The sequence below is a fragment of the Melospiza georgiana genome, chromosome 1 (genome assembly GCF_028018845.1).
Source record: "Melospiza georgiana isolate bMelGeo1 chromosome 1, bMelGeo1.pri, whole genome shotgun sequence".
In the NCBI taxonomy this organism is placed as follows: Eukaryota; Metazoa; Chordata; class Aves; order Passeriformes; family Passerellidae; genus Melospiza; species Melospiza georgiana.
Window position 1 is genome coordinate 107,433,307 of NC_080430.1, and position 15,450 is coordinate 107,448,756.

The window sequence follows — 15,450 nt, forward strand, 5'->3', positions numbered from 1 at the left end:
CAAAAATCACACATGGCAGCTTGGAAACAAACAGCCTCTGCAGCCCAGAATCCAGCACTGTTCTGCTACTCCAGCTTTAAGTACTCTTGAGCATTGTTTGGGATGTGGTGGCAGGTCTTAGCTTTAGCTCTAGACCAAGGACAGCACACCATGAACAAGCACATCCTGACTGCACACAGGTTCCAAAATGGAAACAAATGTTAAGTTTAACCTTAGCTAAATCTTTCCCATCTTCCATTAGGGCTTTAAACTGTTACTCAAGACTGAAGGCCCCCCCACTCACCTCACTATAAAACTTGTACCAGGATGGTCTTGATCCAGAGCTCCTGGGGGCATTGAGCATCAGCATGTTATTTTTTTCCCACCAAGAAAAATATGAAATACACTAAAGATTCATTCACACTTAGTATTATACAGAGTAACTTTAAAAAAGCTATCAAGTATTTTATTTTTAATCTATCTACATTATGTACAGATCAAGAAAGGCCACAGCAGTTTTTCAACATACAAACCCTTTGAAAGAGGAGAGATTTATGAAGGAGTGACAAGTATCAAAGTGAAGTCCACTAACAAAGGTATATACTCAGTACAATACTTGAAGAATGACGAGTACACCAGTCCTTGGGCTTTTCATTCCACCTTTAACTCCAAAACTAATCTGGGGGAGAAGGGGACAGGGGCCACATCAGGATTCCAATGCTGCTGCCAGGGAGCAGGGTGCAGGGGCACCCCGGAAGGCACCGTACAGCCTGTGAGGGTGGTTGCCCACACTTCCTGCCCCAGTTCCACTGGGCACAGCCTGGAACTCTGTCAGACAAGTGCTGGTAGTGGGAGCTGGGGCAGGAGCCCAGCGCTCCAGCACTGGGAAGCACTGGTATATCACCTCAGTAAGAACTTCAGCATGTACTCGTCAGCCAGACTAGAGTCTTTGCATTAGTTTACAGTCCACTATGAACAATTTTCTGCTGCATGTAAACATGAATAACTAGATAAAATACAATCAAACTTTTGTAAAAGTTAATAAAATATCTTTCTTTTAAAAAAACAAAGTTAGCCTATTACTGCATTGTTTACAATTTTAATAAAATAGTACAACCGTTTGGTTGTTACCAGTCCTGAGTTCACTGTAATAAAAATGGCCCTGGCTTCTGCTGAAGGTCTGCACCAACTCCATGCAGTTTGGCAGAAGTCTCCAATAAAAATGGAATTCCTGCAGAGCAGTTAAGTCTGGTGCTGTCCATTGAGGAAGTTGTACACCAGGAACTGGCCAGTGCCACAGTACTGTGTTGCAAAGAGCTTTCCATCAGGAGTGGGGTCAGAGAAAGCAATTTCTTCCTTGCTTAAGTATGAGCCATATATGAAGTTGCTCCTGTTTAAAAAAAGGGAAAAGGAAAAAATAAAAGATGATAATTACCCTCAGAGAATCATGAAAAATATTTATGCTATTAGGTGACAAACCATTAATTAAGTGGCACAGACACTCAAAAGGAAGTTCTGTTATGAGGAGATGGGTCTATTCACAGGATTTATCTCCTCCTTCCAAAGAGCAAGAAGGACCACTTGCTCTGGGAGACGGTTTTACAAGGGTCTGGTGTTTTAGAAGGAATATTTGTACAGAACAATTACATCAAGAGTTCAAATCCAGAGTTTAAAATAAAAGGTTGGAATTCATTCCAAAGATTTTTTAACAGAAATGAGAACACTAGGGCTGCGCCTACAATCACTTGGTATGAAAACAAGCTATTAATCAGTTGGGGTGCTTATGGAGGGGCCTCAAGGGACCAACCCCAAGGCATAATTTCTAAATACACATTCAGTAATTAACTATACAAAAAGAATTAACTTGTTCATGAAGAGTATTTCCTATATGTTTTAGTCTTATTTGAAAGGAGAATGGGAATCAAGTGATAGCATTCTAATTCCCTGGCTGGCTGTGTGAGCCATTTTAGAAAACCGAATTCAGGGTTTAAGACCTCAAGTGGTCTTAAAGGGAGGTGTTATTTTATCCTTAGAAACAGAAGAAACTCCCTTTAGACTTAAGTTCTTTAGTTTCTATAAAATAACCAGAAATGTACTTGTAGAGCAAGTAGGAGCTTCACTCATATGGACATCACCATTAAATACTGAGGAAAAGACAGAAAGACCAAAATCCTTTTAATAACTACCAGCTTTATTCTCTTCTCTTTCATGTGTTCAGGAAGATGATTTGGCAAGGCTAAGGCCAAGTGGATTTCTGTGACTCCAAAGTACTGTGATAGCCTGAGTGAAATGGGGCAGACATTCTCAAAATGAACTTCAGTCTGTTATGATGCCTTCAACATTTTGAAGTCAGGATTTAGCTGGTTACCAAAATTATCCCATTCCAAGTACCTTTTGCTATGGAAAATGTTTAGGTTTAGGCAGCTGAGCAGACGTAAGTGCTTACTGCCATCCCAAAGCAAGTCTGACTCCTTTCCTTTGCCTTCTGTAACTTCCTAGGCTCCCTCATCAACACCAGCTCTAGAGCTTATCAGATCTTTCTACAAACCAATAATGCACCAAAATAATGCAAAACTTTTTAGTGAATACAGCAGTGAGCTAATGGAAGGCCAAACAAGCACCAGAGCACAGCAAAAGGGGAGGTGCTGTGCACAGTAACAAGCAAAACTGAGGCCTTGCTATCTGCAACAGGTCATCAAAATGTATTCTAAAGATCCTTTAGGGCTGTAGCTGAGGAAATAACTTCAGCATCATTTTGGAAGAGAAATCTTTCCTTTAGAAATAGTTTCTAGGAAGCTACAGAACACACTATTAAAAATCTGCCAAAAACATAAGCAAATCATCAAGTTAATACACTTCTGTGAATACAGCTTTACTGTCAATAGGTCAGACAAAACATGATCTGATCATGATTTGCTCCACCAGCTGGGCAAGATGAAATGTGCAGGGCAAAACAGCTTTGCTGAGCTTTCCAAATACCCAAGGGGGTGAGGACTGGCAGAGGCAGCAGTAGCCATTCTAGAAACTCCAAAAAGATGAGGCGAGCACAATCCTGACAACCCAGCCATCGTTAAGATTCGAACAGTTCTTGCCATTACTCAGAACTGACATTTAAACTTCTTGGAAAGAAACCTAAGGTTTGGAGATTCAACATTTTAACATTTATCTAGACAATAGCACAGATGTTTGAGTCCTTTTTATGGACTCAGACATTCAGCTGGAATACAGTCACCACTAGCTACTAAAGCTCCATGGAAACCGAAAATATCCAGAAGGTTCAGTGAACCTGAGTATACATAAAAGAGCTAAAACATAACAACAGCTGGAACCACCAGACTGCACCCAATAGTTTGGTGCACTGGGTCTCTGTTGCTTCCATCTTGCTACCTCTAAGTAATGGACAATCAGCCAATGGTTGGGTCCCAGTCCATGGGTAATCTCACACTTGGACCAAAGACAGTCCTGTGTCCTTTACTCATAATTACTGTGGAGGAATTTCCCCCAGAGTCTGCCAGGGTGACTTGTTACAATTTACACTCAAAGATTTCTGCAAAAGACAAACGACTGTAGAGTACTGACATGAGTTACTGAACTCTCCCTAATACTGGAACTGTCAACTGTGCTCAAATCCGTATCTCCAGTAGCACCAGCAGCTTGGAAATACAAGCTTGGGATAGGCATAACAATCAGTGTCTTGCAGGGAGTTGTGTGTAAACCACGTGTGGCTGAGGAACGTTGCCCTCTCACCTGAGACACTCTATCATGCGAGAAGCGATCTTCTTGCGGCGCATCATGCTGAACACCCAGATCCGACTGATCCCGCAGATCGCGGGCTCTGGAGAAGTTGAGCAGCACCATGCTTTCTGTCTCTCAAATATCACTTTCTCATTTTCTGAACTGATTTCTGGAACCTTCTCTTCTATAACTCTGTAGCCCTGCAGATGATGTAAAAAACATTCGTCACTTTATAAAAGCATCACTAATGACTGAAGAAAAGAATTAATGTTTAATTTATTTCAGTTAAACACACTTGGCTGCTAAAATGTGTTACCAAAAAGACTGTATTTTTGCATCTCATTTAACTTCTCATAACAGTTCCAAAAATCAAGAAAATTATAAAAGATTAAATAAAGAAAAAACCCTCTGAAGTTTCTCTCACTTAAAATAACAGCAACAAATAATCCAAACCTTATTACTACCTGTATTAAAGTGTTTGCATCAATTTCTCTGGCTTTGGCTAGGACTGTTTTGCTTGTTGTCTGATACTCCCAAGGGACAACAGAAAACAATACACTTTGGAATGAAGAGACAGATTATGTGACATCAGTGATTAGCACTACAATGATCTCTTGTACTGCCTTCCAGTGCAGTTCTGTCCTCTGCATTTATTTCCTGTGGAGCTGTTTGACCCTGTGGTGATTCAACTCAATCATACAGAACATCCACTCTTTCATCCATGTTGGATTTCTGCTGGGTAGGGAGTTGAACCTGCTTGTTGACAAGCAAGAGCACAGCCAGAACTGTGTAACAGCAGAGGAAGAAAAATTCCACCCCTCAGCTATATCAAGTTTTTAAATTATGAGGTCTGAGCCAAGTGTGACATCATCTGTGTGTCTCTGCTCAGTGTCAACGACACAAAACTGACTAAACACATTTCAGAATGGTCCAACCACCCAGTCTCTTCCTCTGTGGAACAGGCACACACAGAATAATAATTTGCTGTGTAAAACAGTTATTAAGCACTGACATAGATTATCTTTCTCCAATTCAATCACTTACCCACTGGATATGTTCTGCAATTAAGCAGCCAATGACTTTTTTGTCATTCGAAATAAAAAGAAGAGTTTTAGTTCTAGAGTAGCACATGAGAGGAGTTTGCTGAAATCCCAAGTCATTGTCTACCATTTCTCTGATTTCTTCAACCTGTCAAAATAATTGTAAATGCTGTATAAGAAACACATCTAAATGCACATTTTTATAAATTTCCATTAAAATCACAGATCTGCAGAAATGTATTAGGGTATCTAGAACACTGAAATCTATTCCAAAAGTTAAGGATCAGCCCAAGTAACCTGCAACACATCATCTGCATAAATGTTCCTTCAACAATACTGGTCTGGAAATAGGAAGAGTAGAGACCCTCAGTCAGCTTCCATTAAGTCCAAACTTCACTAGACAAAGGCTAATAGAGAGAATGCAGATAATCAAACTGTGAGCTCTGATATTTTAGAAGTCAATTAGATCGCCAAGGAAAGTTAAAGCAGTTTAGGATTTTTTGTTATTTTTGAAGTCTTGAAAGAACTAATCCATTAAGGGTTTTGAGCAGATACCAGCAGGCACAGTGCCAAGGCAGGTAGAAAATACAGGCATTTGTTTTAAAGGAGTAACTATTTTCTCTTTCCTTCAGCTTTTTACTCCTCCACTGGATTTTCAAAGAGCAACTGAAACTAAAAATAAAATTTTGTTTAGTATTAGCAAGTTTAGAAGAAATAGACAAACACCAGCATGAACATAAATGAAAGCTTATGCATGAGCTTATATTTTACTGAGGCATTCCTGAACCTACATCTGGATGTTGGAACAGCCTCTAACATCCCTCATCTCCTGTAAGACAAACAAGGTGCCCTCACCTATGGAGCATTAAATGGCATAGGCTTCTTGAAGGCAAGTTGTAGTTACAGCAGAAATGCACAAGGAGAATTACTGATGCTGTTTCACAGAATCACAGAACAGGTCAGGTTGGAAGGTACCGCATCTGGTCCAACCTCCCTGCTCAAGCAGGGCCATCCCAGAGCACAAGGCACAGGACTGCATCCAGACAGTGCCTGAATATCCCCAGTGAGGGAGACTCCAAACCCTCTCTGGGCAATCTGTTCCAATAAACAGGCACCCACACAGTAAAGAAAGCTGTGTTAAAATGCTTTAAAAATAAATTTTAACAGGTATTAATTACTCTCTATTTTCTCACCTTCAGGCACTAATCATTTAATGACACATCCTATTATCTGAAACACCAAGTAAAACTATTCTTGAAATCAGGCACCCATGGTTTTGACAGCTGTAAGATTCTATCAACTTCAGCTACACAGAACTAGAGAGAACTCTGTTCCTAAATGACTTAATTTGCTACAGTCTTCCTTCTTTTTCTGCAGCCATTATATTAAAAATGCATGTACAACTAATGTAGTAAAATTAGGGGAATCCCACAAGAAAAATAAAACTTAAAGAATAAACTTATCTGCATCAAATGGGAAAATCTGTAGTTTCTTTTTAATTCAGTAACTTAGACTAAAGAAACCTGCTACAGCCACACCAGCAGCAAGAGCTGTCTTGGGCATCCATTCAGCCTCCAGAAGCGCCTTCCAACCTCAACCATTCTGTGACCCTGTGACAGGGATACTGTAAAAAGTCCCCATTAGCCACAGCAAATCCCCAGCTAAGCTGAGTCAGTGCCAGGCTACAGTGGAATGACACTTTCAGATGTATGAACACAGGTTAGCCAGCAGGACACTGAAGTACCAACTGCTTTAAGTCCCCACTAGTGTGCTGGGACCAGTTTTAGAGCTTCAGGGAAGACACCAGTCATGGCACAAATGGAGATTAGCTAGAAGAGAGCATGATAATGAATGGAGCTCTAAAATACATTATTTAGGAGTATAAACTAAAAAAACCAGCACATCCAGTCAATCTCCCTAAGCTAAAAAAAAATCAGTTCAGGCACAAAAAATCGGCTGCCAGGAGGAAAAGAAGAATGTTTTCTTTAGCTGTGGCAGAATGATTAGTACTAATGAGCTTAAATTGCAGTATGGAGATTCTGTTAAGACAGACATTCATCCTAATGTTATGGTTAGCAAAGCACTGTAATACAGTCTGAAGAGGTCAGACAAACATTTAGTGGTAGAATTTTTAGAAAGTCGTCAGATGCATCATAATCAGAACAAATTCTGCTTTGGACATGGCAAGGGACTAGATGACTTTAAGGCCGCTTTCCACCTAATTCTGTTTTTATCAGAAAGTCACCCAGAGAATGGTGCCACATTTGTGCTATGTTATAAAGTTAATAAATTTCACTGCATTTAAATAAAACAGGAAGTTTATATTACATAAAATATCTGTCAGACATTCTGCAAGGATACTTAAAACAAACCAACCCCAAACTTTAAGAAGTCAGTTGGCTGATGCTCTTCCCACCCCTGCCCAGGCCCAGCCTCTCTATGAAGAAACCAGCAGTGCTTAAGAGTGAGGTACCTGACCTTCTGGGGAAAAGGGCACAGAGCCACTGCAGTTTTGAGTCCAATTTCAACTGTTCACATGTAATTAACACAAAATTTTCCATGAACATTCTCATTACTTATATGAAAACATCAAGCAAAGCAAGACATACAAGTCCAGTCCTTCTCACCATACCTTTTTAAGTGCATACTTCGGGTCATCAGGAAGAACCATTATTATCTTCCCATCGGGATATTCAGCCAAGATTCTCTCCTTTTTCCAACCCTAAATAAAACAAACACTTATCTAAATCATATACACGATGTACTTTTACAAACAGAAGTGGCAAATTATTGTTCTAGACACTGAATTTATGCAGATTTCTCAGAATTTAGCAGTTGCTTTGCTAGAGAAGTAAACTTCATCTAGCCTTTTAAAATATGCATAACAGATAAAATGTTATTTATACAATAATTTATACAGTAACCCAACTATATCTAAAAACAATGTGAAAGCATCTTACAATTTCCCAACTAGATTCTCCCCCAGAAGTGCAGAGTAAACTCAATTTTAGAACAGAACTAACAAATTCAGCTCACATAACTGATTTCCAAACCATGTAAATACTTATTTTTTGAAGTCCAGTGAATGAGAAAGCCCTAAGTTTTATTAGAAGATTTCTTTTTAACATAGTTACCTCCACAAATACACACTCAGTTTTAAAAGTCTGGCATGCGAAAGACCTCCAGGAGGTTCTAAGTGAACTGATTGGCATGCAGCTGCCCAAAATGTAAGGAATAGTTTATTTTGTTACTGATCATAATTGTTAAAGCCACAAGAAGGATACTAGAAAAAAATTTATAACTACCTTCTAAGAATCTAATAGGGAAGGAGACTACGTTGTGTGTATCTGAAGTATAAACATACTCAAAAAAATAGAGGTAATTAACTCTTCTTCAGATCCACACTCGTGGTGAATAATGAGCAGTACCTGCATGGAAAAAAACAAAACAAAAAAGCCACTTAAATCTAGCAAGATGGGACTGGTAGATATTAGAACTCAAGTTGCTTTGAGGGGACCTAAAAATACTGAATGCAGAAGTAACTTCAGCCACTAAAAAGGCTGATCTACAAGTCTTACTTCAAAGCAACTTTAAATAAAAAAGTCTTTGAAGAAACAATACTGATGGAGTGATTCTCATTGAAATCTGCACCTTCCCATAAAATAACGTTTGACTGAAGACCAAGCAATGGAATTTGGCACTACATGAATGCCATATATACTACCACAAAAAAAATGTTAAACTTCAGTGTTGTAATACTTGATCTGCACCTCATTTTATTCATACTGATTTTACTTCCTTACCCCAAGGAGCACATGAAGTGAAAAATTTGAGATATGTATCTACTTGCTGCTAGCCCTGAATCTATTTAAGTATTAGTTTAGCACCCAGCACGGCAATCATTGCAACACAGACACAATTTTAATCCTGTCTGCTTTTCTTCTCAGCAATAACTGAACAAAAGAAGATCCTACTTGAATTTATTTATATTATGGGCTTAACACAAAGGGCAGTAAACAGCAGTGTCATCATATTTAGGGGAGCAGGAAAGTGTAATTTGTGGGATTGTAAAATGCTTCTTGAGACTGTCATCAGGAAAGGCATCAAAAATCAGGGAAAGATTCCTACTCTCCAACCTCAAACCCTACCTCTCTCAAATTTTTGTCTTTTTCTGCCTTTTGGCTACCTGTTTGCTCTACAAGAGCTTTTTACAGCTTATTTTAAATCATCACTCAGGATATAAATGCAATCTGTTTGATAATCCTGCCATTACAGCATCCAGACTGCCACAAGATTAATGAAGAAAATTCAACACTAATTTTCACGTTAAGGTATCCTGTTAATGGTATAGCCAAGTATTTCCACAAAACGAAATCAAATAAAGAATACAACACTTCCCAACATCATAGTATTCATGCCTTTAAGCAACAGTATATTAGCACAAGTCTAAAAATCTGTAAAAATGCAATAATTGGTTCTCAAATGTATAGGACTCATTATTTTCCTTACTGTCCACCTGTTCATCTTCATAAATGATCTGTATAATACAGAGACTGATGATATTCACAGGAGGAGTCGTTTCTAAATGGAAGTATTTTGGAATTCAGAAATACATCTTTTAGATGCAGCTTTCCAAAAAGTTTCTGCAAAGCCTAAGCTCATCCAGATTTTTAGTGAAGCTGTTTTACAGCCATATTGAGCCTTTAAAGTCATATGAAGCTCTAATAATGTTATAAAGAAAAACTATGATTTTATATATTTATCTGCACCTTATTGCAGAGTTTTGCTTCCTTTAAACCATGGAAGAAATGCACAGGACTGGTCACAACTCTGTGATATTATAACACTGAAGGGAAAGTGCTACAGCCGCAGCTGGGACTAATCCTAGTGGATATTTACAGTACACAAAATATGCTTTAGTGTCAGCATTCTCATGTGGTCTGAAAATCATTTCCCTAAACACACCTATTAACAGTTTTTAACCAATGCCCCACAATTTTAACACTACTAAAATACTACAGTCTGCAAGGTATTTCAATCATTGAGAACTACAGTGGGACTCTTTCAGCAGGCAGATAACAAGAACATCTCAGTAGATTAAGAAACAGAAGTCTTATGTCTGCAATATATAGTATTCTACTGCAATGACAGAAAAACTGCTTTGCCTTTACTTTTAATTGACATTACTTTAGGACATTAAGACTTATTTACTGTTAAATCAGATGCCCACTGATACACATCTCCTGTGATGACCAAAGAAGTTAAAAGGGAAGCTACTGTCTCACAGGGAAACATGTTCTGCAAGTACACGTGTTCTGGAGTAAAAGCAGATGATTACAGCACTCATCCCTGATGCTGCAAGTCTGTGCCCAACAACAGATGACCTGCAGCCAGCAGCAGCAAGGCAGGCAGAGACCCTTTACCACAGCTGGGCAGGTTGGTGCTGCAAGGGGGTGTGTAAGCACTAGCAACCCCTTCCTCTCTCCATGTTGGGACTATTGATCCTACAAGTATTTGTAACTGCTTGAGAAAGCAAGGCAACTCTGCAATGCACTGTTAGCTCCTTCCCAGTCTACCTCTAACTTCCTCCCAGTTCAAACACGAATAAAGGCTGCTTAGGAGTACAAAAGACATCAGTACAAAAAGGGCAATAGAGAGAAGCACCTGCTACCAGATCATGAAATAGTGTGGACAGTAGCTACCACTACAGAGTGCAGCTCATTGTTTTCACTGGATATGATGTAAGTATATAAAAAATGAGGTAAATGAGGTGTAAAGATGGCTCCAACATTAATAATACAGTAACTAAATGTTCAGTGCTCTGTTTTTCATGAGTTATGTTCTGCTTATAGTTTAAAATAATATCTGATGTAGATTTGTCTTTAAAAGTGTAAGTTAGCAGATGTGATAGCCTGCTTTCCATGAATTTCCTAAGTTTTTAGAAATTCTTACATATGAGTAGGAAATGATACAGCAATGCTGATGCCTTTCTGTTTATGCTAGTTCTGGCTTTTCTGTACTCACTGTTTCTCAACCGAACACAAAAAGATGAAAAAAATCAGTGTTATTTTCTTATAAAGCTTTTTGCCTCAAAAATACTGAGGAATACATGGTTAATACTGTATAATTCCTGATCTTCACTACAAAAAGTATTTATGATTTTTTTTCCCTAGTAATGAAGTCTAGTGTGAAATTTTGTAAACTATTGTCCTCGACAATTTGCAGCAGAGAAATGGGTCTGCTGCGTTATTCTTCCTGACAAGTACAGATATTCTGCCTCTCCTTCCTAGGCATGGAATGTAGAGAATGAGTTTTTGACTGCAAAACACATTAAGATCCTTGGATATAACTTCTAAACTATTAAAACTTCTCACATTAGAAACTAATGGTAAGAACTTCATTTGTAACATTATTTTTATGTCATAGAGATACACTACTTTCGGAATTAATGCAAATCAAGACAAGTATGAAATCTTCTAAGATAACATGAAGTTCAGCACCATCTTCAATCCAAATATCCTATTAACTTCAGATGCCAAGAAGTCAAATATTGCTTTTCTTTAAATGTGAGAATCCTACGAAGCTCAGAGACTAACTTAGGTACAGTTACAGCAGAATAGCTATAAACTTATCAAGATTACACAGCCCAAATAACAGTTTCCCCCATTTTCTTAAGCTCAAGATATTTTTAACCAAGAAGATGAGCTTGAAATACAAACACATTAACTGCAATCACATATGACACCTGAATCCACAGGCATTTACTAACAAGGTTTTGGCTTTGCAACTTTAGAACACCGTTAAAAATGCCTTGTTCTTAAGAAAGTATTTTTCAGAAATACTAAGTTGATCCCATGTGGTATCAGAGAGAAGATGCAGAATTGATACAGTGCAGTATCACAGCTAGATAATTTTATAAAACTGAATCATTTATCCATCCCACAGAGCTGCCCATCCTGCTGGAGCTAACACCTGATGTGTACATCACTGCTCAGTGCACACACACACAAACACTAGAATGCATCATTTGTCTGTCTGGAGACTTTCAGATGTCTGAAACCAGAGGAAATTGAGACACATTGCTCCATTTGTCTGCAGCTGGGGACATCTCTCATTCCTGCTCCAGCACTATCCTTGGCCATCTTATCTGCTTGCTAATTTATTCTGCATGCTTCTATTAATAGAAAGTGTCACCCTTAGGAAAACAATCCTTGCCAATCTTCTCAAACTTAGAAAATGTCATTACACTTGTCAAATTTCCTCTCTACACACAAGGCCTACAATTACCTTAACATCTCTAACAGACACCCACGACAAAGTAAGCATCCAATACTAATTCCTTGTTAGCCTGTCCCTCTTCTGGGGTCACCATGGTATTTCTAGAGATCTAAACAGATTTTTTTACTATAAGGAGTAAGACAGGCCTTTAAAATAACCCACCGAACAAAGTTGTATTTTGTTGAAGATAAGTAATTTATTATTTATATGCAAACTACCTTCTGGCTACTCAAGACTTTTTTAAAAACCTACAGAGCACCTCCAGGCAGGTGGGAAAGACACTAACAATAATGTCCATTTTCACAGTTCACAGCAAGGAGGTCTAGAATGACAATGTACACAGACCTACTTTTTTTGAGTCTGTGAAATGAATCATAGAACTACTAAGCCCACAACAAGAGGTGCTTAAAAGGGAGAAAAAACTGAGAAAAGTTTTCTCCAGTCAGACTGGGACATCATATGGCATGGAGAATGTGAATGACAAGAGAATGACAAATACTTATAAAATCCCTTAGAATGGCCTCTGAATCACAAGTAATGCCAAACATATTAACTACGTATAAAGAGTGTCTGGAGACCTAAGAAGTAACACGTCAAGGTCACTGAGACCACGTGTTCCTGGACCAGGATGCCTAACCAAGGAGTTACCAGGACTTTCCCAGTTAAGCCCCTGATGCTACTGTTCAGTTAACACTGTCAGGGCAAGGAAGACAGTTAAAATTTCAATTCAGTTAGCTATATCCAGAAACCATCCTTCCAACAACCCCCACTAAAAACCTCCTAGCAAAACCAGGAAAATTAGCAATCATTCCAGTATTTCTGGCTGACTAAGAATTAACAAGTAGTCACTTGGTATACTAATTCGCTGCCAAGAAGACTTATCTTAAATTGAAGTTATTTTCTAAGAGGAGGCGAGAATGTTTCTGTCACAATACTAGCAACCAAGAACCAGTGACTCCAGATCAAATGACTGGTGGTAAAAACTCATCTATTTAGAATGGCTAAAGTTACTCATCCATGCAGAAAACAGTGTTAAGATTGTTAAGAGGGGAAAAAACCCAGAGGGGAATTTGAAGACTCCTGTGAGTTCTTCTTTCACCTCTTACTCTAGTTTCCATTCCAGAATAACCATCTAAATCATGGCTCTACAGTCATCTACAAAATACAACAAAAGTCTCAAAAGATTACAGAGAGACAACTCTTTACTCATTGAACTATACAAATAATTTGCTTGAGTACACATTGTTGGAAGTTTTAAGAAGATGGTTAGCAACTGAGAAAACAATAGGGAAAGCATTTTTCAAATTAAAAGCATACCTAACTCTGTATGAAATTATTTATGGCTGGTTTAAGGCAGTCCGCTCATTCACGCTCATGTTAATTATGTACTACCCTAGACATACACACAAGTGTGAGATTTCAGCTCATTCAACTTCCAAAATATCCAAAACTTCAGTGCAGCTTCTTACCTACGTGAAGCTACTGAACTCATGTGCCAAAGAGCTTCTGTCCAAAAGAACTAAACATCATCTTCTGTGAATTATGTTTACATCTTTGGTAACATTCAAGATCTGAAAGCACTTGAATGGGTGGGGAGAGGGAGGACAAACAGGAATAAAATGGGGAAACGTGTTTTATGCTGCCATTTTAATGTAGTGAGTCCCATCACAATTTCTGCCCAGTCCCACCCAATGATGTACCTAACGTGTATCAGAAGAGATCTTTCCAGATGTCCAGATAATTTGGCAAAAACTAACCAAGGACAGAATAAATACCAAAACTATTCTCCAGAGACTTTCAAACACTTTAGGGATGAAGTTATATCTTTATATTTGCAAACAGTGGGATAAAAGTATGCTTGAGATTTAAGAGTAGCCCAACAGCCATTTGGTGGCCTCAGTTCAGTTATCCTGGAGGTCTTATCTACTCGAGTGTAGAGTACTGAAGGTAACATGTATGATAAGAAAATAGACTTTGTGGATTCTGTTCTGGATTTCAGACATGTGAACAGGCATTTCCCAGGTCTTGTAATATCAGCTAGTGTAAAGTAGCTGATTTTACAATACACTTGAAATTATACAGAATTTTTCAAATCTGAGATTTAATGAGAGATACTCAGAGAAAGCATATATAATGAAATTTTCAAATGCATATTTTAAATATCACATTCTCATAAATTCAGAATAGCTTCAATATGCTATGAAATTGTATCAGTTGAATTCCTAGGCAGTGTCTCCTCAAATTACACATAATTAATGGAAAAGTAATTTCTAAGTCTTCTAAGATCACACACTTAAAAAAACAGGACAGTCAGCCCTTCATCTGACTATTAAGTCAACTGCTGCTATGAACACCAGTTGTAGAGAAACCTGTATTTAATACTTTCAGAACAGTGACATTCCTTTGTTTTCCTATCGCTACCCTCACACCTCCCCAAGATCAGGTAATTGTAGCAGAAGTAATAATATGGCAATGAAACACCATTATTGTACTAACTATTTTTATACATAATATATAACCTGTCTATCATGGATCTTAAAAACATTTATTTCCCTAAGTGCATGATTTATGCCCTACCATGATAATAATTTAATTAAACACAACTTAATGTAATATGACTTGTAACTAGTACAGAGCAAACAAAAGATGCTGCTTATGTCTTTCAAAAGAGAAGGTTTTCTTACCACATATTTAACAGCACTTATGAACTGGTTGTGGAATAACAGATGTTGGGTTTCATCCTCTGGATTTGACACAGTGTAAAGCATTCCACAAATATTACAGGAAATAGCACCAAATCTCTTCTGTCCTCCATCCTATTAAAAAAAAAAACAAAACCAAACCAATAACCCACAAAGCAGCAACTTATCAATTCCTTGCACAGTAAATACAGTCAAACAGAACTTTCATTGAATCAAGTATCCCTCCTAATAGCATATCTCCTGGAAACTCAACACAAAGACTAAAATGGGGTGAAACAGGAGAAACAAGCACAGAGTTCAGAATTTCAACAACCCATATGCCCTTAAAAGGCACAGGCAGCAATCACAAGGCAAACTCTACCTTAAAATAGTAGCTCCACTCCCATTACTTTTGAACAAATTACTTTTATTCTGTGACATATAAAGAACAGAAATTTCTTCCTTCATTTCACCATCTGCTGAAATACAAACATCTTCCACAAAGAAAATTCCCATATCCAGCCCCACACGACTTAGTTTTTCCTACACTTCTGCTGCTGCCTTTGGTTGTGAGCTGCTTTGAGGTAGGCCACAGGTGAGCCATTTTCCTCAAAGTCTGGAAGCTTATCATAAAAAACAAAAGTTATGGAAACAATTATTAAGATCAGCAATATGTCTGCAACAGCTGATCACTACCTCCTTTGGTTTTTAATAACAATCAAATGTTTCAAAGCAAT

The 15,450-nt window shown here is 38.1% G+C and overlaps 1 protein-coding gene across 2 annotated transcripts in view; it reads right to left on the minus strand.

The window, feature by feature from the left end:
• Positions 1-430: 430 nt before the first annotated feature.
• Positions 431-15,450, minus strand: part of ESCO1 (establishment of sister chromatid cohesion N-acetyltransferase 1) — a 33,004-nt gene continuing 17,984 nt past the window's right edge. The window contains exons 8-12 of one of the 2 annotated variants that reach the window (XM_058035436.1): positions 14,717-14,848; positions 7,387-7,476; positions 4,759-4,902; positions 3,727-3,914; positions 431-1,369 (exon numbers count right to left, since the gene is read on the minus strand). In XM_058035436.1, coding sequence (XP_057891419.1) covers positions 1,222-1,369; positions 3,727-3,914; positions 4,759-4,902; positions 7,387-7,476; positions 14,717-14,848 — 702 coding nt within the window. In that variant the 3' untranslated portion in view covers positions 431-1,221. Of the gene's footprint in view, positions 1,370-3,726; positions 3,915-4,758; positions 4,903-7,386; positions 7,477-8,059; positions 8,183-14,716; positions 14,849-15,450 lie in introns of those variants that run through there. The other variant, XM_058035444.1, reaches the window with a different exon arrangement.